Below are 26810 nucleotides of genomic sequence, written 5' to 3'. Positions count from 1 at the left end.
AGGGGAAAGTGCCACCATGAGGCCCATAAAGAAAGAAAGAAGATTTTGCTTAGAGATAGAGACAAGTTAATGATGGAGTCTTATGCAGGGGAGAAAGTGATCTAAGAACAAGGGAGCCAGGCCTCCATGGCTCACGCCTATAATCCTAGCTCCTCAGGAAGCTGAGATCTGAGGATAGCTGTTTGAAGTCAGCTTGGGTAGGAAAGTCCACGGTACTCTTTTCTCCAATTAACTACCAGAAAACCAGAAGTGGAACTGTGACGGAAAGTGGTAGAGCACTAGACTTGAGCAAAAAGAGCTCAGGAACAGCACCCAGGCCCTGAGTTCAAGTCCCATGACTGAAAAAAATAAAAGAATAAGGGAGAAAGCTGGGCTCCAGTGCCTCTCTCCAGTAACCGTAGCTATTCAGGAGACTGAACTCCAACCGATCATAATTCAAATACAGCAGGGGGAAGAAAAGTCTGTGAGATTTCATCTTCGAAATAACCAGAAAAAGTTGACATAGAGGTATGGCTTAAGTGGTAGTGTGCCAATCAAGCAAGCTGAGCAAAGCATGAAGCCCTGAATTCAAATCCCATTACTGGCAAGCCATAACAACAGCAGGAGCAACAATAATGATAAAAACTGAAACAGGATGGAGACCACATAGCGAAAGCACCTACTTGTGTTTTAGTTTTCCCAACCTTCATATCAAGTAGACAGAAACCTTAGGAAAATAAACCAAAACTGAAGTACATACTGAAATTTCCCCAAACTAGAATGTCCCAAATTTACAACAAAGTAGAACCCATCATGAATGAAATCAGATCTCTGTGATGGATGGGTGGGAGACAACAGAGGGGAACAGCGAGAAATGGCTAACTACTTCACATCCCAGAATGCTACTGTCCCTACTATCACTGAAATACTAGTATGTTTGTTCATAGCAGCCCAGGAAACAAAACTAGAGGGGATTTTGCAGCTTGCAGGAATGGACAGAGAACTGGGGAGCATATAGGCTCATATGACATCCATCTCTACCAGAGAGAGTAAAGGTGAGCAAATACAGTCAGGATATTCAATGTGCATATGTGAAAATGGAACCAAGTAAATGAGAGGATGGGTAAGGTTGGGGAAAATGATGAAAGGAGAGATATTGATCCAAATGCATTGCACATTGTAAACATGTTGAATTGAAACCCCTTTGTACAACTATTTAAAGATAATTTATAAAAGAAACTAATAATGAGTGCAGGTATCACCTAAATTATGACTTTTAAATACTCTTATCTACCAAAAAGAATAGAGAAACCATGGGGAAAGGGCCTATTCTAAGACAAAGGGAGAAAAAGCAAAATGAGCCTAGAATATGTTATTTGATACTAAGGAATTCTCAAAGAGTTATGGAGATTCTTTAAAGGGACAAAGCCAGTTGGAAGGAGCTAAATATGGGATGATTTGAATGTCTAATAGTGATAGTAATGGATTACAATCTACAGTAATACAGATAAACATGATTCCATATGCATGCAAATACATAAATGAATATATTGCAAATTGTAATTAGGAATGAAACATCTGTATGAAATCCAAAGTACTTCTCTTTAAAACTTATAAATCCAGACAGAAAAAAAAAATGCTTATTTGAGCAGTGAAAATCAGTGAGCATACCGTGGCTAATGTAATGGTTATCAGTAATAAATTGACTTCTGTGACTAATACAAGAAATTGAAATTGCATGTCACTTTTTAGGTCATAATGAAGCACACACACAGTTCTCTGTGGTAACATTAGCAAGATACATATGATTAGACTAAAGCTTGACAAGACCAAAGTTTAATCATTACGACATATGTCACAGATTTAAGGTGAGAGCCATGGTACAATTGGTAATTATAAAAGTTTTCAAGGCCATAAAAGTTAGACAAAACATAAGCAATTATATACCAAGAAGACCATAGCCATTCATTGGCAATATTGTACAATATGAATGGATTCTGAAAATAGGTACTAGTGTGTTATTCTTTCCTATTCTGAAGCAGCAAGCCTGGCTACACAGAGTTCATTTCTGTATAAGAACCATGCACTACAGCACTTCGAGTCATCGCAGGACACGGTGCTGGCATTTTACTTCTTCTAGGAAGCAGATTTGCTTGGGAATATTAACTGCATGTGTGGCTGGGGTGTGACTCAGCCAGCCCAGCAAAAACAAGGCCCTGACTTCAAATGCCCTTCACATAAGCAAACAAACAAAAACAAAAAACCCAACCCATAAACTTTTTTGCTTTTGTTTAATGATTTGGATTAAAAATGAAAATTTCCTTTGTTTCTTGGCTCTTCTGTAAATGAAGCTGCCCAGAAGCCACAGTACTTTATGAAAGTGTTGTACTTTGATATTGGTTTGGTTTCATTTACCTGAGGAGTATAATTTAATTGTAGACATACCCGTGGTATAAAGAGTTTTAGCAGCTGCAGCGTGGATGAACTTAAGCATATAGTTTCAAGGCCTGAACTTGAATGTCTTCAGAATCAGAAAGTTTCAGAACTGACTTACCAACACAAAGCTGGAACTTGTGGCAATGGAATTTTGGAAGCATCAGAGCAATGTGATTGTGGGAAGCCAGAGGTTAGTGCTAAACTTTCTAAGGGGTGTGTGTGTGTGTGTGTGTGTGTGTGTGTGTGTGTGTGTGTATCTCATATGTAGTCATGACAGAAGGGAGGAGAACATCTTTGTTAAAGGCAGCACCACTTTATATAAGGCAGAGTGCAGGGCACCTGTGGATATGCTTGTAATCCTAGCATTGGAGAACTATGGCAAGAGCATCATGATTTCCAGACCAGGCTGAACTACATAGGTAGACTAAGTCCCAAAATGTGTATGCGCATGTGTGTGTGGACACACAACATATATAAAGTATGCCCACACATATATGATCCAAGAGGGATATGCATGAGGCATGCAACTGATTTATTTGTAGTTTGAAGCATTGGAAGGATTTAAATTATAAAGACAAAACATTATCCCCTGTATAGTCGTTATTAACAATACTCTCTACCATCAGCTTTGGAGGCATTTGTAATCTAATCTAAACATCACTTAAATGATTCCATAATTTCTTTGAGGTGACTACATTGGTTCAGCAAGGTAGCAAATGTGTTGTCATATGTATCCTCATCATCTCATTGAAGTCGTACCCACGGAAGCATCATTTATTTAGCATGGTTATATGGAACTAGGTTAGTGGCCATGTTTTCTCATTGCTCTCCAGGGTAGTTAGTGCACATGGCCCAACCACAATGCTTGTTGAATTGCTCCTGAACCTCATCTTTTCCTCCATCTGAGATACAGATGCGGTCCCCAGAGATTTTTATCTAACAGTACCTTTGTTGTAATTTTATCATACATTCATTAGCATTCAAGTTTGCAACACCAAAAATATAGCATGACTTCTGGGGATAACTTTTGATTACTATATTGTAGATAATATTTATGTGATTTTATATGTTCTCAATTATTCAGGTTTTCACTTAATTATCCATTGTATATAGGCATATGCAATAGACTTTTCCTGTTTATGGATTTGTACAAGTTTTGTAGATTTGTTTTTTAAGACTTTATACTAAATTTCAGTAAGAGTCTGAAAGTGAAATATAGTGATAGGGAATTTCTGGATTATCAAGTCAGTGAATAATGCATGAATAGAGAAAATTTTAGTTTATAATTATGCAAACTCATTCTTTTATCTGAATAATTATTTGTCATCAGAGTGATGTACAGAGGGGTTACAGTTTCATACGTAAGGCAGTGGGTACATTTCTTGTACAATTTGTTACCTCCTCCCTCATTTTCCTCCTCCCCCTCCCCCTTCCCCTCTCCTCCCATGAGTTGTTCAGTTGGTTTACAACAAATCATTTTGTAAGTATTGCTTTTGGAGTCACTTGTCTTTTTATTCTTTGTTTCTCGATTTTGATATTCCCTTTCCCTTCCCTAGTTCTAATACCAGTAAATACAGTATCCAGGGTACTCAGATGAGATACAATGATAGCGTAGGGACAACCACAGGAAGTGGATACAAGATCACCAAAAAAAAGCTACGGTTTCACATGGCATGTTGAAAATAATTACAACAGTGATATAACACTCGTTTCCATAGCATGGAGTTCATTTCACTTAGCATCATCTTATGTGTTCATAAGGGCATAGCTATTGGGCTCTTGTGATCCTCTGCAGTGACTAGCCTAAGCCTGTACTAATTATTCCCTATGAGGGAAACCATAGAGCCCATGTTTCTTTGGTTCTAGCTCTCTTGACTTAGTATAATTTGCAAAATCATTCTTCTAATGGCTTTTTACTGACAATAAAGCCTGGGATTTTACACACTAATCAGCATGTAGTATTGCCAGATTACATGTACAGAAAGTTATTTCTGTATGGTTTAAATTGGACTTCACCTGATTGTTAATAAAATTACTTTTTATATGTTTATTGCCATATAAGTTTTCTGTAAAATATGTTTATTTTTAGGCTTTCATCCTTTACTAGGTATACTTGTTTCTTTTTCTTCATATGTTTCTTTTTTTTTTTGTGGCCAGTCCTTGGGCTTGGACTCAGGGCCTGAGCACTGTCCCTGGCTTCTTTTTGCTCAAGGCTAGCACTCTGCCACTTGAGCCACAGCGCCACTTCTGGCCATTTTCTGTATATGTGGTGCTGGGGAATTGAACCCAGGGCCTCATGAATATGAGGCAGGCACTCTAGCCTCTAGGCCATATCCCCAGCCCTCTTCATATGTTTCTTATGCTGATCATTGATGTGTTAAATGTCTTCTATCTTACAAGTTTCTTCAACAAAATTTCTAATGTAAAAGATTTTTATTTTTAAAATTGATTAATATCCATCCATAAGAATCTCATTAATTTTTGGCTCATGATATATCTTGGTAATAACCGTGAAAGTTTTGCTCTTTTCTATACAGAAGTTCTTGTCATTTAGTTTTGCATTGCTCTTCTTGCTCTTTAGGATGAATATACTTGGAAGGCAGGCTGGAGGCATGGTGCATGTGCAAGAGTGCTTGCCATGAACAACCAAGCTAAGCAAGCTCAAGGCCCTATGTTCAAGCCTCAGTACGAAATAAGTAAATAAATAGGAGGTAAAAAGAAAGGGAGAACAGGAACAGAGTTCTGACCTATGATCTTGAGTAATTGTCTACATCTCAGATGCCAGCTGCCTCTAAAGAGAAATGCCCCTGTTCTGTTCTTCTTTGTGGTTTCCAATGAACAGAGCCTTGGAATTTTAGAGTCCTCTTGGGTTAGTAGATGGGAAGCCATGACTGGAGGATGGGAAGTGTTGAGGCAGGAAAGCCGGTTTGTGTGGTCCCTTCCAGTGGATTCAAGGACACAGCTTTTTCCTTTCCAAAAGACTCACCCTCCAAGTTCTAGATCTAGAAGGGTCTGGCTGTCAACAGTCAGAAATCACCAAGGACTTACGTTACTTAGTGCAAACTTGAAACATGTCAGAGCTTATGAGGGGCTTTAAAAATTATTATTAAAAACAGGCCTTCTAGTAACTGTTTGATAAGTGTTAATGTGTGTTTTTCATTCAAGGTAGATTTAATTGTCACCAGGCCAACAGTAGTATCTTTGGCTTAGGTAGCCTAGTCAAACTCAGTATTGCCTAAGTACCACTGTGTCTGCAATACTTTATTTAACTGGTTAAAACTATTGTAATGAAACAAGCGCCTCGCTGTATTAGTGGGACTTCTTTAGGAATTCTCAATTAGGGAAATAAAGTAAATGGTCAGTTGGTTACAGCATTAGTTTTCCTGGATAGAAAAGCATCCATAAATAAAATAGTATGTACTGAAGATGAGAATTAGATGAAAAGAAAAAGTCATCAAATGACCTATTGGGTATGGGACATATATCTATTACTTGAGGGTTTTATTGTCTTAGTATGATTATGTATTATTTGGCATATAAAATATTAGTAATAAGTTACTTTAGCAGTTTTACAACAGTCACTTGTGTTTTTGTCTCATAATGTTGGTCATTTTATATCCTCCAAGAGTTTTAATAAAAGGTGCTGTGAGGGCCAAGACATGGATAGACAATTGTTCTAGCTTCATCTGTGGGAAAGACATTGACTTGGAAAGCAATTTGTTGTTTCATTTATATTCCTGAGCATTTTATATTTTTGAGTTATATGTATAATTTTACAAAATGTTTCTTGAGAAAGATGAAAAATGTTCATCACTTACTGTTCCTGACAAGAGAGGGAATCATGAACAATTACCAAGGAGAAGGAAGAGGTGGGAGGAAAGCACAGGACAGGCTTTATAGCATTTTCCAGGGAAAATACAAGGCAAGGCAGGGTAACACAGCTAATATTGGATAGCTTGGATAATTTTTGTGGAATCTGCCCTACAGAAGTGTTTTCTAGCTGGTAGGTATCTGTTCCAAGGGTGGTTAGGGAATGGCATATATTAGCCTCTTATATAAAAATTTGATGAAGGATGTGATTAAGGCTTTGGATTGTTTGGTTTGTCTATAAAAGTCATACAGACAAGCTCTGTAATATCTTTTTTTTTTTTTTTTTTTTTTGCCAGTCCTGGGCCTTGGACTCAGCGCCTGAGCACTGTCCCTGGCTTCTTCCCGCTCAAGGCTAGCACTCTGCCACTTGAGCCACAGCGCCGCTTCTGGCTGTTTTCTGTATATGTGGTGCTGGGGAATTGAACCTAGGGCCTCGTGTATCTGAGGCAGGCACTCTTGCCACTAGGCTATATCCCCAGCCCCCACGTAATATCTTTAATAATTAAGTTATCTAGTCCCAAGAGGAATGGTATCTCCATACAAGCAAGGACCCCAAGCAATAAAAGCATCAGGAAGTATAGAAAATAAAGCATGATTAACACATGCATGTGGCTGTTTGTATGTAAACAAATTAAAGCCAAGTAAAATTCCTTTTTTTGTGTGTGCTGGTCCTGGAGCTTGAATTTAGGGCCTGGGCTCTGTCCTTGAGCTCTTTTGCTCACGACTAGTGCTCTACCATTTGAGCCACAGCTCCTCTTCTTGTTTTTTTGGTAGTTAACTGAAGACAAGAGTCTCACAGACTTTGCTAGCTGGACTGGCTTTGACCCACAATCCTTAGATCTGTCTCCTGAGAAACTCTAAATAAAATTCTAAATTCCACCGGAAAGACACACTGGTCACCCGTGCGGGCCTTGGCTGTGTAGGAATTCTTCAGAATTAGCGTCAAATCCGATCTCTTCATGAAGCTTTCCCTGGCTTCACCACACAGAATGCCTCACTTCTGCCGGCGTTTCTTCTGTCACTCTAGTTTCTTTCTAAAATTATCTTCCCCTAAGTCTGTGAGGAAAGGACAGGTGTTTTGCTCTGCTTGGCAAATAATCATTTCCTCCTAAGTGTTCAATGAGTGATGTACTGAATAAAGAACTCTCGGTCCCTTTCTCACCATGCTGTTCTGTAATGTTGATTTCCACTTCCCCCGTGGAGCAGCCGATGGATGCCTTAGCTTTGGCTCTAGCATTCAATTACATGTGCTACAATAAATATTTCTAAAGTGTAAAATGACTTAGTATTCTTTCATATATTACAATATAAAAAGGTGGACTGGGAATGTGGCTTAGCGGTAGAGTGCTTGCCTAGAATGCATGAAGCCCTGGGTTTGATTCCTGAGCACCATCTACACAGAAAAAGCTGGAAGTGGCGCTGTGGCTCAAGTGGCAGAGTGCTAGCCTTGAGCAAAAAGAAGCCAGGGACAGTGCTCAGGCCCTGAGTTCAAGTCCCAGGACTGGCAAAAAATAAAAAAAGAAAGTGACAAGAGGTCAAATTGTCGAGAAACAAACAGCTGAATATAAATATGAAAATCTCCACATTTAACCCTTGAATTCGGCATTTCTTGTCTTAACCCAAAAATCTCAGAGATAAAATATTATTCATAATGTTTTACAACTGGCTTCAGATAAATATTTGAACATGTAAGTTTTTGCTGGCTCACTTGTTTAAAAAATAATACACTGTGAGGAAGCACTACCATGTGCTATCACAAAGCAATAGCTTGTTAGGACAATCTTAGTAAATCTTTCTAAAGATGATCCACTATAATTCAACCACAGAAAAGCTTCTTTGATGTAAATAATACAGCATGTAAATATCATTTCGCATCACTTTACCTGGATTTAGTGAGACTTATTTTCAGTATGAAAAATAAAATATAGAAGAATTGAAAACTTTTTAAACTGTGATGTTCAAATCTTTGGGGAAAATTTATTTTGTTGCTAAAGAAGGAATAGTATTCATTCATTTATTCAACTGGTTTATTTTTTTTTAATTTCAAGTTCCTATGATTTTTGCAGGCATAAAAGAACTTAAATCATAGAAGTTATTGAATCCCTTCACATTAGAATGAATGATTGGCTTGCTTTTAGGGAAATGTCTGCAAAGTTTATTGATCAAAATTATCAAATAATCCCATATATAGGATATTTATATAAACAAGCTTGATTTGTGAATTTTTTTTTCTATAAGTAGAGAAATATTTTAGGCTTGGTTTGTTTGTTCGTGTTCTGGAACTAGGATTTGAACTTTTACACTAGCTATTTTGAGATAGGTTCATCTCCCTCTCACCCCTCCCCCGGGCCCCTGCCGGTTTATGCCTTGATCGCCTTCTATACATTCTGTTATAGCTGGGATAACAGACAAGCACTAGCATGCCCAGCTTCTCCATTTGAGATGGAGTTTCATGGACTTTTGTGTCCTGACTAGCCTAGAAAAGAGATTCTTCCTATCTGAGCAGAGATTATAGGTGTGACCAGCACCAGACAATATTTCAGTTTTTGTCAACCTAAATAATTAAATTATGAAATAGAGACATATACAAGATAACGATGAAGAAATAACAAAGAAATGTTTAATGCAATGTTTAGAAGAAGTAAGAAAATATCCTTTTTCAAGGTAGTGCTGAGAATTGAAGATTTTTTTTCCCTTGTCAGTCATGGGGCCTGGGCGCTGTCCCTGAGCTCTTCAGCTCAAGGCTAGTGCTCTACCACTTTGAGCCACAGTGCCACTTCTGGTTTTCTGGTGGTTAACTGGAGATGAGAGTCTCATGGACTTTCCTGCCCAGGCTGAACTTTAGTCCTCAGATCTCAGCCTCCTGAGTAGCTAGGATTACAGACGTGAGCCACCAGTCCCCTGCTGAAGAATATTTGGATCATGTAACTACCTTACAAGCTTATATCCTGTTGTATTTAACCAAGTCTGGCAGATTGAGCGAGTTACAGAGTTGTGGAGTTGGGAGTTCTAAGAGCATGCTGCAGTGCCAGTATACCCTCAGTTTCCTTCCAGTGCTGCTTCACCCCGCGATGCAGAATGGGAGAGGTAGGGCCACTCTTGGTGTAATTAACCCAGTCTATGAGAGCAGCATCAATGATCCCGCATCTCTCACAACTTTGCTTGGCGATGAAGCCTCAACACGAGGGTTTTTTTTGTTGTTGTTGTTTTGCCAGTCCTGGGCCTTGGACTCAGGGCCTGAGCACTGTCCCTGGCTTCTTCCTGCTCAAGGCTAGCACTCTGCCACCTGAGCCACAGCGCCCCTTCTGGCCATTTTCCATATATCTGGTGCTGGGGAATTGAACCAAGGGCCTCATGTATACAAGACAAGCACTCTTGCCACTAGGCCATATTCCCAGCCCCTCAACACGAGTTTTGATGAGGATAAGCCATGCTGAAACCACAGCAGTGCTGACAACAGTCATGAAACCTCAACTTCCTATTCCCTAATGGGAACTATCTCATCTTGCTTCTACCTTAGGATTTTGATAGTAGCTTTTTGAAATCTCCCTTTCATGTCATTGATTTTTACTTTTTCATCTCCTATCATTAAGATTCTTGATAGTTTTGTATTATTTATACCTTGAAACATAATGCCCTCTTCCTAATGTATTAAAGGTTAAGTGAAATGATGTTATATACTTCAGTATGCAGTCATGTATCACTTAAAACGGATATAATTTCTACACCTATGTAATTTCATTGTTGTGTGAACCATAACAATCTAAATAATAGAGCCTGGCACACACCTTACCTGTAGGGCACCCATTTCTCATAGGCTGTCACCCTGCACAGCGTGTTCTTGGACTATTGTACACAACTGTAACACAATGAAGAGTACTGGTGTATCGAAACATACACAAACATAGGATGTACAGTGTAAAGACGATAGCACCAGTGGAGCTTGCAGGTCTAGCAAGTGCTCTGCGGGGGGGGGGGGGGAGTGTGAGGGGCTAGGATGTCACAGTGTGAAGAATGTGTAAACATGTTGTTCTTATTGTAGACTGTGTTCACAAAATTATCTCTTGTCAATAAAAAAGTGTGAACCTTAATTTATTGTGCATTTACTTCATAAATGTGCATTTTTAGCCTTTGACTCTTGAAATAACATTGCATAACTGCAAAAATAGTTTCTATATATTTCTACAGTCTTTTCTTAACTTTTTCTACAGTCTATTCTTAACTTTTTAAATAAAAAAAGGCAAAAACTAAGACAAAACTAGCACATATATCCGCCCAGCATCTACAGGGTCTTCCTTCAAGTCTTGTTCCCCCTCACACGAGGCTGTCATTTCCTCTGGGGACAATGCCTGCATTCCTCTGGAATAACTCCTGCCTGACACTCTGTTACATTTAATTTTTGTGTTTTCCAGTATGAGGGCTTGAACTCAGCACCTGGGTACTGTCCCTTAGTTTTGGGCTCAGGTCTAGGGCTCTAGCATTGAGGAACAGCTCCACTGCTGGCTTTTTGGGGGGTGGCTAATTAGAGATAAGAGTCTCGCAGACTTGTCTGCCTAGTCTGGCTTTGAACTTGTCATCTTCAGATCTCAGCCTCCTGAGTAGCCAGGGCTAAGTAAACCTTTGATAAGTAGGAGGAATTTATTCTGAAATAATGATAAATAACATAGTATGTGCATAAACCAATAACATAATTGTTATAGTCTTTATGAATTATTCTATGTGCTTATGTGCTTGTCATTTGTACGATAGCAGTGTGGTAGGTTTGTATTTGCCAGCATCCCCTCCAACATGATAAAGTCAAGTTGGCCACTATTTCACCAGACAGGAGAACTATTTGGCTCCTTCACAGACTTAGGGTACCACATCTCTTACGAGGTCATTGTTTATACGGTGCCTGACTTCATGCTCTAGAGGCTGTTCTTAGACTGGGCCAAAACAACATGTTAAATAGCGTGTGACTGTATTTTCAAGATGAAGCGTATCATATGGTTGACTGCAAATCCCTATGCTTCACTTGACTGTATTTTCTCTCTTTAGGCATGTACTTTTAGAAAGTGCTGCAATCCTATGGCTTGTACTCTGATTGGACTGGCCCAGTGTGGCACGGGGCCATGTTGTAATAAAAGAACTTGTCAGGTAAGGCTTCAAAATCTCACAGGGTTTTCTTTCACGAAAGTTTTGTGTTGTGAGATTTCCTTTCTCAGCTTCTTTTGAACACCTATCTGAAACATTTTTCAAACATCTTAATTTATATTTTATTTGGTGAGATTTTTGTTTGTTTAATTCCTATTCCCATGGTTTTGCTCCGGTTACTTTTGAGATAGGCCCTAATTTCCTCCTCGGGGGCATTCTGAAAAGCGATCCTTCTATTTTAAGTTTAATACAATAACTGGGAGTACAGGCACTCATGGTTGAGATGGGAGCTCATGAACTTTTGTGGAGGTTGGCCTTAAACCTCAAACCTCCTGGTCTCAGCTTTCTGCACTTCTCAGCTCCCTGAGCCATAGCACCTTGACAAGGTTTAGTGTTTAATCACAAATGCCTGTTTCTTTTCTTCCCTTCATTCCTTGGGACATGTTTATAGAGTGTATGTATTATTTCACACCAGAATAGATATTGAGTATTCCTTTTTTTCAGTGCTGGAGATCAAACCCATGTGCTTTGAACACTTGGGCAAGCTACATCTTAGACTAAGAATTTTTAAAAAATTGTTATGTCATCTTATTTGTTTTGAGTTAATTAGTGAGTTTCAATGACAAGCAACAGAAAGTCAGTTCATGCCCGCTCAATTTCTGGTTTAGAGGATGTCCCTCAAGTAACTTTCGGCTTCATTCCACTTGCATGTCACCTGTGCAGTTTCAATTCATACTGAGGGCCCACTCAGTTCCTCCATATAATACCAATTCCATCTTACTCGAGGGCCAGAAGTTCCTAAACCAACTGTGACAAAATCATGATTGAGCTATATCCATACACACACATTTGACTGGATTGTTCTGACAGACAGACAATAACAACTACCCTCATTTTAGAAACTGCAGAAAAAGCATCTATGTAAAAGAGCTGATAGTAATGCAGAATATCAAACATGAAGTGGAGTACTGGCAACAGGCTCTCCTTCTGTCTGTGGACCAGTGACTAAACTCGTTGAATATTTGTGTTCAAGATGCATTAGTATAGGGGCTGGCCTAGGGTTTCTAGTTCATGGGAACAGACTGCTGCCTTTCCCTCCACCAGAACTCATGTCTTCTCTTACCAGTTAAAGGGATTTCAAGGACTAAGACTTCTCTAACAGGCTGATAGAATGAAAATTCACATTATGAATAATCAAGCAAGATCACAATAATCATAATTTAATGTATCTCATTGATTTCACTGTTCATTGTGGCATGGATTTCTCTCTCTCTCTCTCTCTCTCTCTCTCTCTGTGTGTGTGTGTGTGTGTGTGTGTGTGTGTGTGTGTGTGCGCTGGTAGTGAGACTTGAAATCAGGGCCCAGATATTGTATGTTGGACATTTTTGCTTAAGGCTGATACTCAAACACTTAAGCCACAGCCCTACTTCTGTCTTTTTTGGTGGCTAATTGAAGGTAAGAATCTCACAGACTTTCCTGCCTAGTCTGTCTTCAAACTGATTCTCAGATCTCAGCCTCTCAAGTAACTAGAATTATAGGCATGAGCCGCTAGCACCTAGCCATAACATAGAAATTGACTTACAATTTCGTTCAAAGGCTCTTAGTTGTGTAACAAAAATGTAGATATTTGATGCCATTAATTTTTATCAGAAATTTTCTTGCTTAGTCATGGCTTCATGTGCAAAGATAGAAAAGACAGCAGCAAAACCTGCTGATTTGCTCAGACTAGTGATGAACATGTTTCCAACCAATACTTCAATAGTCCAAGAAGATCACTGTTACCACACTATACCAATTATGTTTTGGTCTATGTTGTATTTTGATGAAAGGTCAAGCAAAGTATATTGAACAAACACTGAAGGAATGTTCATGGAAAATGAATGGAGTCTTGTGGATGTTTATTCTAGTTACCATTCACATATCCTTATTTTTGTGGTGACTATTGTCATGGAAGCATTTTCATATATTATGTTTTACTGACAAGCCATGGTATCTTTTTGCATTTTTTTTTGTCCATAGTGTGATATATTTCAAAGCACATCAGTTCTTGCTAGTGAATGAAAACCTGACAGACCCCGACAAGTATATACATATATCTTCTTTTTCTTCCAGGTATCTGGCAGAGGAAAATTATGTCGGAAAAGTAGAGATCTGTGTGATTTTCCAGAATATTGCAATGGGTCATCTGAGTTCTGTGTACCTGACGTGGTATCTGCTGATTTAGAACCATGCAATAAGAAGAGTGCCTATTGTTTTCATGGAATTTGCCAAGACCCAGATAGACAGTGTATAGAGTTATTTGGAAAATGTACTAGTTGTATCTTTTCTGTTCCTGGGGTTTATTTCTAAACTGTAGTTACTTTAAAGTCATTAATTTTTCTTACATCCATAAAAGAAAATGCTATTTTAACCTCCATTTTAAAGTAAAATTGTAAAGCAACTTTGATCAGTCAGTAGGTTACAAAGGACCTAGTAGCTCCAGAATTAAAAGAGGATATTAGGCAAATTGGGGGTGATGGGTAGAAGAAATTTTATTAAAGAGACAGAAATGACAGATTTCTCAGTAGCTTCTGCATGACAGTGTGAAATTTCCTCTTCTGAGTAGGTTTTAGCTTTCTCCTCCTTTTCTAGACTGTAGATGGCACATGACCCTCAGTGGCACCACCTGCACATTTCTGTATTGACCTCCTGTACTTTCAAAAGCTTTCAGTGACTTTTTCAGAGAAGTAATTGGAATCTCTTTTTTTGTGTGTCAGATGGTAATGGTTCTTCTTATCTGTGTTCGGAGGAAGTGAATTTTCAAAATGGCAAACTTGGAAACTGTCTCGAAAGATGTAATTTTAAGTATGTATTTAGAAAATTATACATTTTTCATGCGTATGTGTTGTGTGCACTGGAATGAGCCCTGTACTACAAGCTAGAGATGAGCCCCATGTTCACAGGGAGTTTACCTGTTTCACTTCACACAATGGTCTATGTTCTGAATAGCTTGGTGTCCGAGTCGTACTTTGAATTAAGCTTTTGTTTTGAATTGTTGTTAAGCCAGTACATTATATATGCAAGTGACAAGCAGGTAACATTTTCTTCTTTATGTTGCCAGTTTTATCCTCTGTGGGAAGATTGTTTGCCAGTGGACAAGTTCAGAAGTCCTTTCAATTTCAGATTATGACGTGCAGTACACTTACTTAGCAGGTCATATGTGTTTATCTGCACAATTACGATCTTCTGGAAAACAAGTTAAAACCTATATATATGATGGTACTGTTTGTGGTCCAAATAAGGTAAGAGCAGTTTGTGCTTAGCAGTGTGAGTGTATGTGTGTGTGTACAGAAACCCTTGATATTTACATTTGTAATTAGGGTTAAAAGTTTTGATTACAGCGTCATAATTGTTACTCTATTATCATTTGTATCAGGAATTTGGTACAAATATTTAAACTTATTTTCTCATGTTTGAGAATCTAGGCATTCTCCTTATTCCAAAATCTGTTCTGCAATAGTTTATGTAATCCATAAGCAAAAATGATCAAATAATATATCAAAAATGTGACTAAAATCTGAGTTTGTCATAGCTTCCTAAATAATAACAATAACATTAAGGAAAAATAAGAATTTTAGTCTTCTAAAAATGGAAAAGGAGAATTAGCTTATTATAATTAGAGTAAAGCATTTATTTATTTATTAACCTATCCCCCTAATACTTCTCTTAAAAACATAATATATTAATTTTTTTCTTCTGTGAGATGCAATAATAACATATAATGTTAAAGCCTTATATTTTATTTTTCATAAAAGTTTCTGGAAACTTAATAAAAGGCCAATTAGTCATGTTAAAAATTAGTTGGCTAACTAAAAGGTGCACAATTTTCAATTACTTTGATACAGTACTTTACATATAAATGTAATATTTCAAAAAATGAATTCCATAATCAAGGCAGTTTATGACAAACCAAAAGCAAGCATAACTCTAAATGGTGAAAAACTAAAGCCATTCCCTTTAAAATCAGGAACAAGAGAGGGATGTCCACTCTCTCCCCTGCTCTTCAACATAGTACTAGAATTCCTAGCCAGAGCAATCAGGCAAGAAGAAAATATAAAGGGGATCCAAATAGGAAAAGATGAAGTTAAACTTTCTCTCTTCGCAGATGACATGATCCTATACCTAAAGAATCCCAGACTCTACCCCCAAGCTACTAGAGCTGATCCAAAACTTTGGCAAAGTTGCAGGATATAAAATAAACCCTCAAAAATCAACGGCCTTTCTCTATGCTAATGACCTGAAGACCGAGGTGGAAATCAGGAAACCAACTCCTTTTGCAATAGCCCCCCAAAACATAAAATACCTAGGAATAACCTTAACCGAAGAAGTGAAAGACCTCTTTGAGGAGAACTTTAAAAGCTTGAAAAATGAAATTACGTCAGAACTAAGGAAATGGAAAAACTTCCCATGCTCCTGGATTGGGAGGATTAATATAATCAAAATGGCAATATTGCCACAGGCTATCTACAAATTTTGCAATACCCATTAATATCCAACACCATGTTTTAATGAAAGAGAGGAAGCAATCCAGAAATTCATATAGAACAATAAAAGACCTAGAATAGCAAAAACAATCCTAAGCAGAAAGAACAGTGCTGGAGGAATTACAGTACCCAACTTCAAGCTGTATTATAAAGCTATAGTAATAAAAAAAACAGCTTGGTATTGGCACCGGAACAGGCCTGAAGACCAATGGAACAGAATTGAAGACCCAGAAATAAACCCACAGAACTACGCCTACTTAATCTTTGATAAAGGAGCTAAAACAATAGTTTGGAAGAAAGATAGCCTCTTTAACAAATGGTGCTGGCAAAACTGGCTCAACACATGCAATAAACTAAAACTAGATCCTTATATATCACCCTGCACCAAAATCAATTCCAAATGGATTAAAGACCTCGAAATCAAAGCAGACACCCTGAAAACACTAAAGGAAGAAGTAGGAGAAACACTTGGGCTCCTTGGCGCAGGACGGAACTTCCTTAACAATGACCCAGAAAGGCTACAAATCAAAGAAAGGTTGGACAAATGGGACTGCATCAAACTGCAGAGCTTCTGCATGGCAAAGGACATAGCTTGCAAGATAAATAGAAAGCCCACAGACTGGGAGAAGATCTTTACCGGCCTTTCAACGGACAAAGGCCTCATCTCTAAAATATATGCAGAACTAAAAAAATTACCTTCTTCCAAAACAACACCGCAAAGAACTAATAGCCCCCTCATCAAGTGGGCTAAAGACTTACAAAGAGACTTCTCTGATGAGGAAATGAGAATGGCCAAGAGACATGAAAAAGTGCTCTACATCACTGGCCATAAAAGAAATGCAAATCAAAACACCATTGAGATTCCATCTCACCCCAGTAAGAATGCCATATATCAAGAAAACTAACAATAACAATTGTTGGAGGGGATGTGGCCAAAAGGGAACCCTACTTCATTGCAGGTGGGAATGTAAACTGGTTCAGCCACTCTGGCAAGCAGTATGGAGATTCCTCAGAAGGCTAAATATAGAACTCCTCTATGACCCAGCAGCCCCACTTTTGGGTATCTATCCAAAAGACCACAAACAAAATCACAGTAATGCCACCAGCACAACAATGTTCATCGCAGCACAATTTGTCATAGCGAGAATCTGGAACCAACCCAGATGCCCCTCAGTAGACGAATGGATCAGGAAAATGTGGCACATATACACAATGGAATTTTATGCCTCTATCAGAAAGAATGACATTGTCCCATTTGTAAGGAAATGGAATGACTTGGAAAAAATTATACTAAGTGAAGTGAGCCAGACCCAAAGAAACATGGACTCTATGGTCTCCCTTATTGGGAATAATTAGTACAGGTTTAGGCAAGTCATAGCAGAGCATCACAAGAGCCCAATAGCTATACCCCTATGAACACATAAGATGATGCTAAGTGAAATGAACTCCATGTTATGGAAACAATTGTTATATCACAGTTGTAACTACTTTCAACGTCCCATGTGTATCTGTAGCTTCTATTATTGATGATGTTCTTGTATCACCTTCCTGTGGTTGTACCTACCCTATCTCTGTAATCTTATCTGAGTATATTGGAAACCATGTATACTGGTATTAGAAGTAGGAAATTGAAAGGGAATACCAAAATTGAGAGACACAGGGTAAAAAACGACAACTACAAAAGCAATACTTGCAAAACTGTTTGGTGTAAGTGAACTGAACACCTCGGGGGGAAAGGGAAAGGGGGAGGAGGAAGAGGGGTATGAGGGACAAGGTAACAAACAGTACAAGAAATGTATCCAATGCCTAATGTATGAAACTGTAACCTCTCTGTACATCAGTTTGATAATAAAAATTTGAAAAAAAGTAAAATTAAAAATAAATATAAAGAAAAGTAGTAAAAAAAAAAAAAGAAATGAATTCCAACAGAGCAAAGCATCTCTGTATGGGGAATGATAATCTCACACAAAACAATGAAGCAATCACTAGGGGACACCCAGCTGCTTTCTAGGAGCACTGAGCAAAGAGTCCTCTGGTGCACAGGCTGTCTCTTCATTATGATTTCTTCTGTGTCACCTTAAGTGAAATAAGCCAACCCCACAGACAATTATTGCATGCTTTTTTTTTTTTACTTGTGGAAGCCAGGCTAAAATAAACCCAAAAAACTTCTAAGTTTGAAAAAAAAACCCAAACCAAAACCACTTATGAAAATGAAAAGGGGAAGTGGCAGGAGAATATATAATAGGATAGAGAGATGAGAGCAAGAGAGAGGACATAACTTACATTATATACATGCATGAAAATACAATGAAACCTCTGACGTTGTTTCATTAATATATACCAAGAAAGAGATGAGCCAGACAGTGAATAACATTTTTCTTATCTATTCTTACATACAGGACTAGAAGAAAGATTAGTGGTTTGTCTGAAAAAAAAAATATTCTTCAAGATAACTGTTCCCTTCACTCTCCCAATGATGGTGTTACTGATTCTAGAATAGTAGTTGTACCTCTTGTTTACAGAGGAAAATTATAGGCATTAATTCATCTCCCAAACACCCAAACATCACCTTAAGGCTGGGAATATGGCCTACTGGCAAGAGTACTTGCCTCCTATACATGAAGCCCTGGGTTCAATTCCCAAGCACCACGTATATAGAAAAGCGGGAAGTGGCACTGTGGCTCAAGTGGTAGAGTGCTAGTCTTCAGGAAAAAGAAGCCAGGGACAGTGCTCAGGCCCTGAGTCCAAGGCCCAGGACTGGCAAAAACAAAAAAACATGACCCTAAGCATTAAGTATGCCCGAGTGCTTTATTAGTGCCTTTCAAACTTTTTTCTTTTTTTGTTCACTGTGGAAGAGCTAGCTACCCATTGGCTTGTTTATTGAAGGAAATTGCATATGAAACACAGATCTGATCTTTTTTTATTTGCTTTAAAAAACAACACAGTGAATTTTTGACTTAGTTATTGTTACCTCAATGGTAGAATGAAAATTATTTTGTTATCAGGTAATGATGACTGGACCGAAATGGCATTTTTTATTTTTATTTTATTTTTTTGCCAGTCCTGGGGCTTGGGACTCGGGGCTTGAGCACTGTCCCTGGCTTCTTTTTGCTCAAGGCCAGCATTCTACCTCTTGAGCCACAGCACCACTTGTGGCACTTCTGTCTGGAACTTCTGTTTATGTGGTGCTGAGGAATCAAACCCAGTGCTTCATGCTACTAGGCAAGACTTCTACCTGTAAGCCACATTCCCAGACCCAAAAATGGCATTCTTAATGGCTTCATGACAGCATATTCAGCTAATGGACAAGCTGGCATTTGTTCCTTTTGTTAGTCTATGGTGACATTTACAACAAAGAAAATTTTAAGATGTTAAAGAAAACTAAAATGCGACTCTGTCTGAAGAATCACAGAGTAGACAAAGACAGTTATGCCTTCTAAGTGATCTTAACTTTGCTTAACTTGGAAAAACTGGTAAAACGAGAAAAATGTATTTCAAGCTATTTCTTATCAATGCCTATATTACAGAATTTAAATTAAACCAATCAGAAATAGCAAACTTAATTATGCCTTGACATAGGGAAATTACGGCAGAAATAATCAAAGAAGGTAGGCAATTATAACCAATCAAATTTAGTATTTCCTTTCCTGCTGTGTTCATCTTATACAAACATTACTCTGAGGTTCTCTTCAAGGAAATTTCTCATCCACTTCTGGTTTGGAGCAGCCCAGTTTTTGAATCTGTTTGTCCTTATCACATGTGAGATAAGCACACAGTACAATATGAATTCAAAGATGAATGTATGGAACACCTATAATCTTAGCTGTTCAGTAGGCTGAGATCTGAGGATGGTGGCTTGAAATAGGGAAGGAAAGTATGTGATATTCTTCTTTTTTGCCTGAATGTTTAGCATTTAAAGAATTTATTGTGGAGGTGGTGTACAGAGAGATTACAGTTACATGAGTATATTTCTCTTTGAACAGCGTCACACCCTCTCCTTCTCTCCCAGGTTTTTCCCTCCTCCTAAACTTGTAAAGTTCATTTCCAACATAGTGTCTAGTGAGTATTACTGCTGAATTGGTTCGCATTTTGTCCCACCATTTCTGTGCTTCCTCTTCTCCTACCCAAATCAGATAAAATTACATACAAGACAAAAGGTACAGAAATCAAAGATGGTGGCAGAAGAGAATAAACCAAAGAAAAAATGGGGGAAAAGAAGAAAAAAGAATTATGACCAGTATAGTAAAAAACCCTCTTACTTTAATTTCTTGGGGCCCATTTTGATAAGCATCATTGTATATGATCATGTGCATATAACTATTGAGCCCCTGTGCTCCTCTCCTGAGAATATCCTCCTCCTTTATAAAGAAATGCAAATCAAATAATATTGATATTCTTCCTCACCAGAGTTAGAATGCCATTATCAAGAAAACTTACAATAAGGCTGGGGTTATGGCCTAGTGGCAAGAGTGCTCTCCTCGTATACAGGAGGTCCTAGGTTCAATTCCCCAGCACCACATATACAGAAAATGGCCAGAAGTGGCGCTGTGGCTCAGGTGGCAGAGTGCTAGCCTTGAGCAAAAACAAGCCAGGGACAGTGCTCAGGCCCTGAGTCCAAAGCCCAGGACTGGCAAAAAAAAAAAAAAAAAAGAAAGAAAACTTACAATAACAGATGCTGGTGGGGATGTGGGCAAAGGGAATGCTACTATACTGTTGGTGGGAATGTAAACTTTTCAGCCACTATGGAAAGCAGTGTGGAGGTTCCTCAAAAGGCTAAATATAGAGCTCCCCTATGATCTTGAACCCCCATTCCTGGTCATCAATCCAATTGACCACAAACCAGGCCACATTAAAGCCACCTGCACAACTATGCTAATTGCAGCATTGTTTACCATAGCCAAGATATGGAATCAACCCAGATGCCCCTCAGTGGACAAATGGCTCAAGGAAATGTGGTCTATATACACAATGGAATTCTACGCTTCCATCAGAAAGAATGCCATTGCCCCGTTCATAAGGAAATGGAAAGCGTTGGAAAAAAATTTTATTAAGTGAAGTGAGCCAGACCCAAAGAAACATAGGCTGCGTGTTTTCCCTCATTTATAATAATAAACCCAGTGGACAGTAAAAGACAAATAATATACCTGGATGTGACTAATTCAACATCACTCTATGTCTATGCTATTATTATACTCCAGGTACACCTTCAAAGCCAGAAGCAGAGCTATAGCTTATAGGGTAGCACATCAGCCTTGTGGAAAAAAGGAGACAGTGCCTCAGCCTTCAATTCAAGCTCTACTGCCAAAAGATGGATAGAGAGATGGATAGACAGATAGATAGAGATAGATAAACAGAATGATGGATAAGTATTCAGAATGAATGTATGGGAAGATTTAGTAACTTGCTCCAGATCCTATTTATGTGAAAGTTGGAGGAAATGTAAACATGACAGGAGCCCAGGTATTGGTCACTGAGATCAGTGCATAAAAGTTTTTGTATTGAAAAATAATTCTGTAATATTCTAATAAAATATAAAATAAATATAAAATAGCTTATCATGCTTTTTTTCTGAGTATATATGAGAATATAAAGTCTCTCCCAGGAAAAAAACAGTACCTAGTCATAACAGATGTGTAGTAGACATTGGCTACATTTGTTCTTATCAAACTCAACCATAAACAGTTCTGCTCCTTGAAGGAAAAAAAACAGTATCTTATTTGCAAAATTCAGTGTTTTATACAGTAATAGCATAATATTTTTTTTTTGTCAGTCATGGGACTTGAACTCTGGGCACTGTCCCTGAGCTCTTCCGCTCATGGCTAGTGCTCTACCACTTTGAGCCACTTCCTGTAATAACATTCATAGTATCTTGGAGTATCTTGATATTTTATTTAACTAAGTAGATATTAGGAAATACAGATTTGTCTGCTGTGTGTATCACCTCCTGTATATACTCTTTATGCCAAATATGATTTCTCAGTTTTAAAGGTTTTTTCTTGTTGTTGTTGTTTCCTTTTTTGCATATGTGTCTATGGGGCCTGATCTCAGGGCCTGGGCACTGCCCTTGTGCTTTCTTACTCGAGACTAATGCTTTACTACTTGAGCCCCAGCTCAACTTCTGGATTTTCAGTAGTTAATTGGAGATAGGAGTCCCTTGGACTTTCCTGCCTGGCCTGGTTTCAAAATGTGATCCTCAGAGCTCAGCCTCCTGAGTAGCTAGGGCTACAGGTGTGAGCCACCCGGGCCTGGCATCAGCTTTAAAGACTGTTGCTGAGTTCTTGAGCACTTTTAACTTTCATATGCCTTTCAGGTTTGTCTGGGAGGACAGTGCAAGCTTTTGAACTTTTCAAGAGAACTGAATTATAACTCAAAGAAAAAATGCCAAGGAAATGGGGTATGTAAGAGTTTGTCTCTAAGTAAAGTTATTTCAACTGGTGCCAATCACATTTTCTAGTATCACAAAGATTAGTTATTTAATATAGAAATTTCTTTTGGAAAATTGCAGCCAAATAAGGACGTACATGATTTATGATTGATATCCTATTTTCATAGTCTCCCTGAGAAAATTAGTTTTGAACTTTATATAAGTGCAGTAGGTACCAGCGTTGAGTGAAAAATGCAAAGAAACAGCTCCCAGATCAAGTCCCAGTAGCAGCACCAGAAAAAAAAAAGAGTTCAGTAGGATAATATTATCACAGTGTTAGTTTAAGGCTATAAAAGTTTGGAACAAGATTCATTAAACCTTATACATATATTGTGTGTTTCAAATGAATAGGTATATACTTTGTATGCTTATGAATTCTCATGTATTTAATGTGTTTTAATGTACACACTGCTTCTTTCATTGAATCAGAATTTCTTGTTCTTTCATATCTCTCTCATCTTTTATTGTTTCAATTTATTTCCTTTTATGGATCTTCTGAAAAATTCATTACACATATGGCCTTTTCAATGGTGTTAAGAGTTGATTGGAAAGCTGGAGACGAGCAGCCCACACCCGTAACCCTAGCTGCTCAGGAGACTGGGCATGTTTTTAAGCCAGTTGGGGAGAGTCTTTGAAACACTTATCTCTAATAAACTACCAAAAAGCTGGAAATGGAGCTGTGGTTTAAGTAGTGGGATATCAAGGACAGTATCCAGCTCAAGGTCAAGCCCCACAACTGGCATACAAACATACACAAGTAAAGCCACACTTTAATTGGAGCACTAGTACAGTAGATACAGCTGGGCACTCACACTCATCTGCTTTCTTAAATTACTAGCAATAAATCTAATGGGCTATATATGTGCAACATTAAACATTTTCATGGATAGTATACTACCTGCAAAAAGTTTTATGCCAGTTTTTGTTCCCACATTTTTTCTCAAACATAAAAACATGCCTTTCCTCATATTCTGGCTAGACTAAGTTTAATCTCTGCTAGCAGATGGAATGCATTACCAACTTACATTTATTTAGTAATTAATGATGCTTCTCCTGAGTATAAATGGTCATGTCTGCAACTTACATTTCTATTTGTTCACCTGCTATGAAATTATCCACTGGATTTATAGAATCATGCACCTGGCTTTCAATGGGTGGCCAGAGACAATAGTTGTTCACACATACATATGAGATTTTTTTGTTGTGTGCTGGTACTGTAGCTAGAGTTCAGAACATGAGTGCCGTCCCTTAGCTTTTTCACTCAAGGTTGGTACTCTACTACTTGCGCCACAACTCTACTTCCAACTTTGTGGTAATTAATTGAAGAGTCCCACAAACTTTCTGCCTGGGCTGGCTTTGAACTGTGATTCTCAGATCTCGGACTTCTAAGTAGCTAGGATTAAGGGTATGAGCCACTAACACTTGATTTAGAGACGAGATTTACAGCTACTACATCCATTTTATTTTTATACATGAAAAGTATACAACACTGAAATATTTTTGTAATTTATTTGTCCTAACAATTGTAAGAAATTCATTCTTTTCATACCATATACAAAATATTCTTATTTGGATTTCATTTTAGGATTGCAGTAATGTACTTAATTGTCACTGTGATGCAGGACATTCCCCTACAAGCTGCAATGAATCACCATCAGCACCAGGTGGCAGTGTCAACAACGAGTTCTGGCTCCAAAATGGTTAGTGTCCAATGCATGCTATGAGATGCCTGCTCATACAAGTGTATTATGTCTTTACTGTCCTATGTTTCCATCACCCCCCCATGAAGGGAGGACAATTGAACACTGATATTTGTGTTTACGTGTCAATGACCATCTGTAGCTATTTTGTACACACTTTTTTTGTTGTTGTTGTTTTGTTTTGGCCAGTCCTGGGGCTTGAACTCAGGGCCTGAGCACTGTCCCTGGCTTCTTTTTTTTATTTTTGCTCAAGGCTACCACTCTACCACTTGAGCCCCAGCGCCACTTCTGGCCTTTTCTATATACATGTGGTGCTGAGGAATCGAACCTAGGGCTCCATGTATACAAGGCAAGCACTCTACCACTACTGTGGTACCAGCCCTGTACACACATTTTAAAGTCACCTGAAAAGAGCATTTAAAATTTGAATCATGGTTCCCAGAGCATTTATATTTCTACAGCAGTAGTTTTAGATAGACTTGAGTTACAGAAAATATAATAGTTTTATTAATTTTACACTCTGTATCTTCAAAGGGGGCTGTATATTTATTTGATGTGCTCATTTATAACCAAGTTGCATGTTTAAAATTAACTATCATGAAATGGAAAAAATTACTCAAATCTTACATTCCTCCAATGTATGAGTATATTACATGATACTAAACATTTCAAAAATTTTAAGTGGACAGTCACAAATAAATATTGCCCATTCAATTTTATTGAACTTTTTTCATATGACTAGAATTGTATACCTGAATACCTGCACGAAGTTTGGACTTATGAGTCAGAAATGCCAAGATAGCAAGTTCATTCATAATTAACTGTCTGTATGAATAACATATGGGAGTGTGATGCTATACAATTTTTTAAAGATAAATTTGTTGTTTGTAGGGCTTGAACTCAGGGCCTGGACTCAGTCACTTAACTTCTTTTGTTCGAGATTAGCCCTGTATCACTTTAATACCCAGCTCCACTTTTGATTTTCTGGTGGTTAATTAGAGATAAGAGTGTCATGGACTTTATTGCCAGGGCTGTGAATCTCAATCCTTAGTGTTCAGCCTCCTCAGTAAATAGGATTACAAGTGTAAGCCACCAGTGCCCAGCTCAGGCGATTTTTTTTTTTTGAGTGTGATTAGAAAAGAAAAACTCATTTATTTATTTATTTATTTATTTATTTATTTATTTATTTATTTATTTATTTATTGTTGGTCATGGGGCTTGAACTCTGGGCCTGGGTGCTGTCCCTGAGCTCTTAAGCTCAAGGCTAGCCCTCTACCACTTGAGCCACAGCACCACTTGAGTCACAGCACCATTTCCTCATTCAACTTTTTAATTAAGCAGAAAACACAGCATTTGCTAGAGAACTTTACTTGGCTTCTAAAAATGTGTAACTGAAATGATTTGTTTTTCTTTTTTTAATTGTTTTTGTTTTGTTTTGTTTTTTTTGTTGGTGGTCAGGTTTGAACTCTAGGCCTAGGTAGGCACTGTCACTGAGCTTCTTTTGCTCAAGGTTAGCACTCTACAACTTTCACCCACAGCACCACTTCTGGTTTTCTGATGGTTAATTGGAAATAAGAGTCATGGACTTTGCTACCCAAGCTGGCTTTGAGTCATGATCCTCAGATCTCAGCCTCCTGAGTAGCTAGGATTATAGCACCCCAGTACTTTAAATTTTATTATTTTAAATTTTATTTTGTTGCAAAGGTTATGTATAGAGGAGTTACAGTTACATAAGGTAGTGAGTATATTTCTTTTTGAACAGTGTTACCCCTCCCTCATTTTCTCTGGCTTCCCCTCCCCACCTCCCCTTCCTCCCAAATTGTAAAGCTCATTTCCAACATAGTGTCTAGTGAGTGTTGCTGTTGCATTGCTTCACCTTTTGTCCCACCATTTCTGTGATTTTCTCTCCTTTCCCCAAATCAGATTAATTTATGTACAAGATGTAGGGTACTGAAATCAGACACAGTGACCATGGGGAATAAACCAGAAGAGAAATAAAAAGGAAAGGCAAAAGGAATCACTGAAAACAGTACACTAAAAAGAAAAAAAGAAACACACATACACACTAAAACTCTTGTTTCCATATTGTGGCATTTTTGCTGGTTCTAGAGCTTGAACACAGGGCCTGGGCCTCTTTGTGCTCAAGGTTATTACTTGAGCCACAGCACCATTTCTTCTTTGTGTGTTTTTCATTCAACTCTTTATTGTGAAACATGAATCTTGAGCATATCCTTCCTATAATAATCAAGTGAATCTGAAATATATATCTCGTGGTAAGAAGTAACCGTCGCTTGTAATTTTTTCTGTTTGCATTTACAGGTTCAAAGCACTACTTGGCTGGTCACATTTTTTTTTTATTGTTGTTTGTTTTTGTCTACTGTGGGGCTTGAATTCACTTTCCCTGAGCTCTTTTGCTCAAGGTTAGCACACTACCACTTTGAGTTACTGTGCCACTTGTGGTTTTCTGGTGATTAATTGGAAATAAGAGTCTTATAAGCTTTCCTGCCTGGGCTAGCTTCGAACCGGAAGCCTCAGATCTCATCCTCCTGAGTAGCTAGGTTTACAGGTATGAGCCACCAATGCCCAGCTTGAATCAACTTTGTGTACCTATTTCTTTTTCTTTTTAAAAACATTTAGGAGCCCCAAGGTTTGATGTTCATAAATGTTTAAAAAAAACTAAAACACAATAATCAAAAAGGGCAAAGGACTGAAAGAGTTATTCTCCAAAGATGTAGAAAATGGCTA

At 38.1% G+C, this 26810-nt stretch overlaps 1 protein-coding gene across 1 annotated transcript in view; it reads left to right on the top strand.

The window, feature by feature from the left end:
* The window catches only part of LOC125339386 (A disintegrin and metallopeptidase domain 3-like), a 48667-nt gene that overhangs the window by 14175 nt on the left and 7682 nt on the right, over nucleotides 1-26810 (top strand). The window contains exons 8-13 of the mRNA XM_048330524.1: nucleotides 2419-2605; nucleotides 11323-11421; nucleotides 13531-13726; nucleotides 14175-14262; nucleotides 14519-14699; nucleotides 23951-24065. Coding sequence (XP_048186481.1) covers nucleotides 2419-2605; nucleotides 11323-11421; nucleotides 13531-13726; nucleotides 14175-14262; nucleotides 14519-14699; nucleotides 23951-24065 — 866 coding nt within the window. The remainder of the gene's footprint in view (nucleotides 1-2418; nucleotides 2606-11322; nucleotides 11422-13530; nucleotides 13727-14174; nucleotides 14263-14518; nucleotides 14700-23950; nucleotides 24066-26810) is intronic.

Source organism: Perognathus longimembris, chromosome 21, assembly GCF_023159225.1.
Source record: "Perognathus longimembris pacificus isolate PPM17 chromosome 21, ASM2315922v1, whole genome shotgun sequence".
NCBI classification, from domain to species: domain Eukaryota; kingdom Metazoa; phylum Chordata; class Mammalia; order Rodentia; family Heteromyidae; genus Perognathus; species Perognathus longimembris.
Note: the sequence above shows the minus strand (reverse complement) of the source record. Positions and strands in the feature narration are given on the sequence as shown.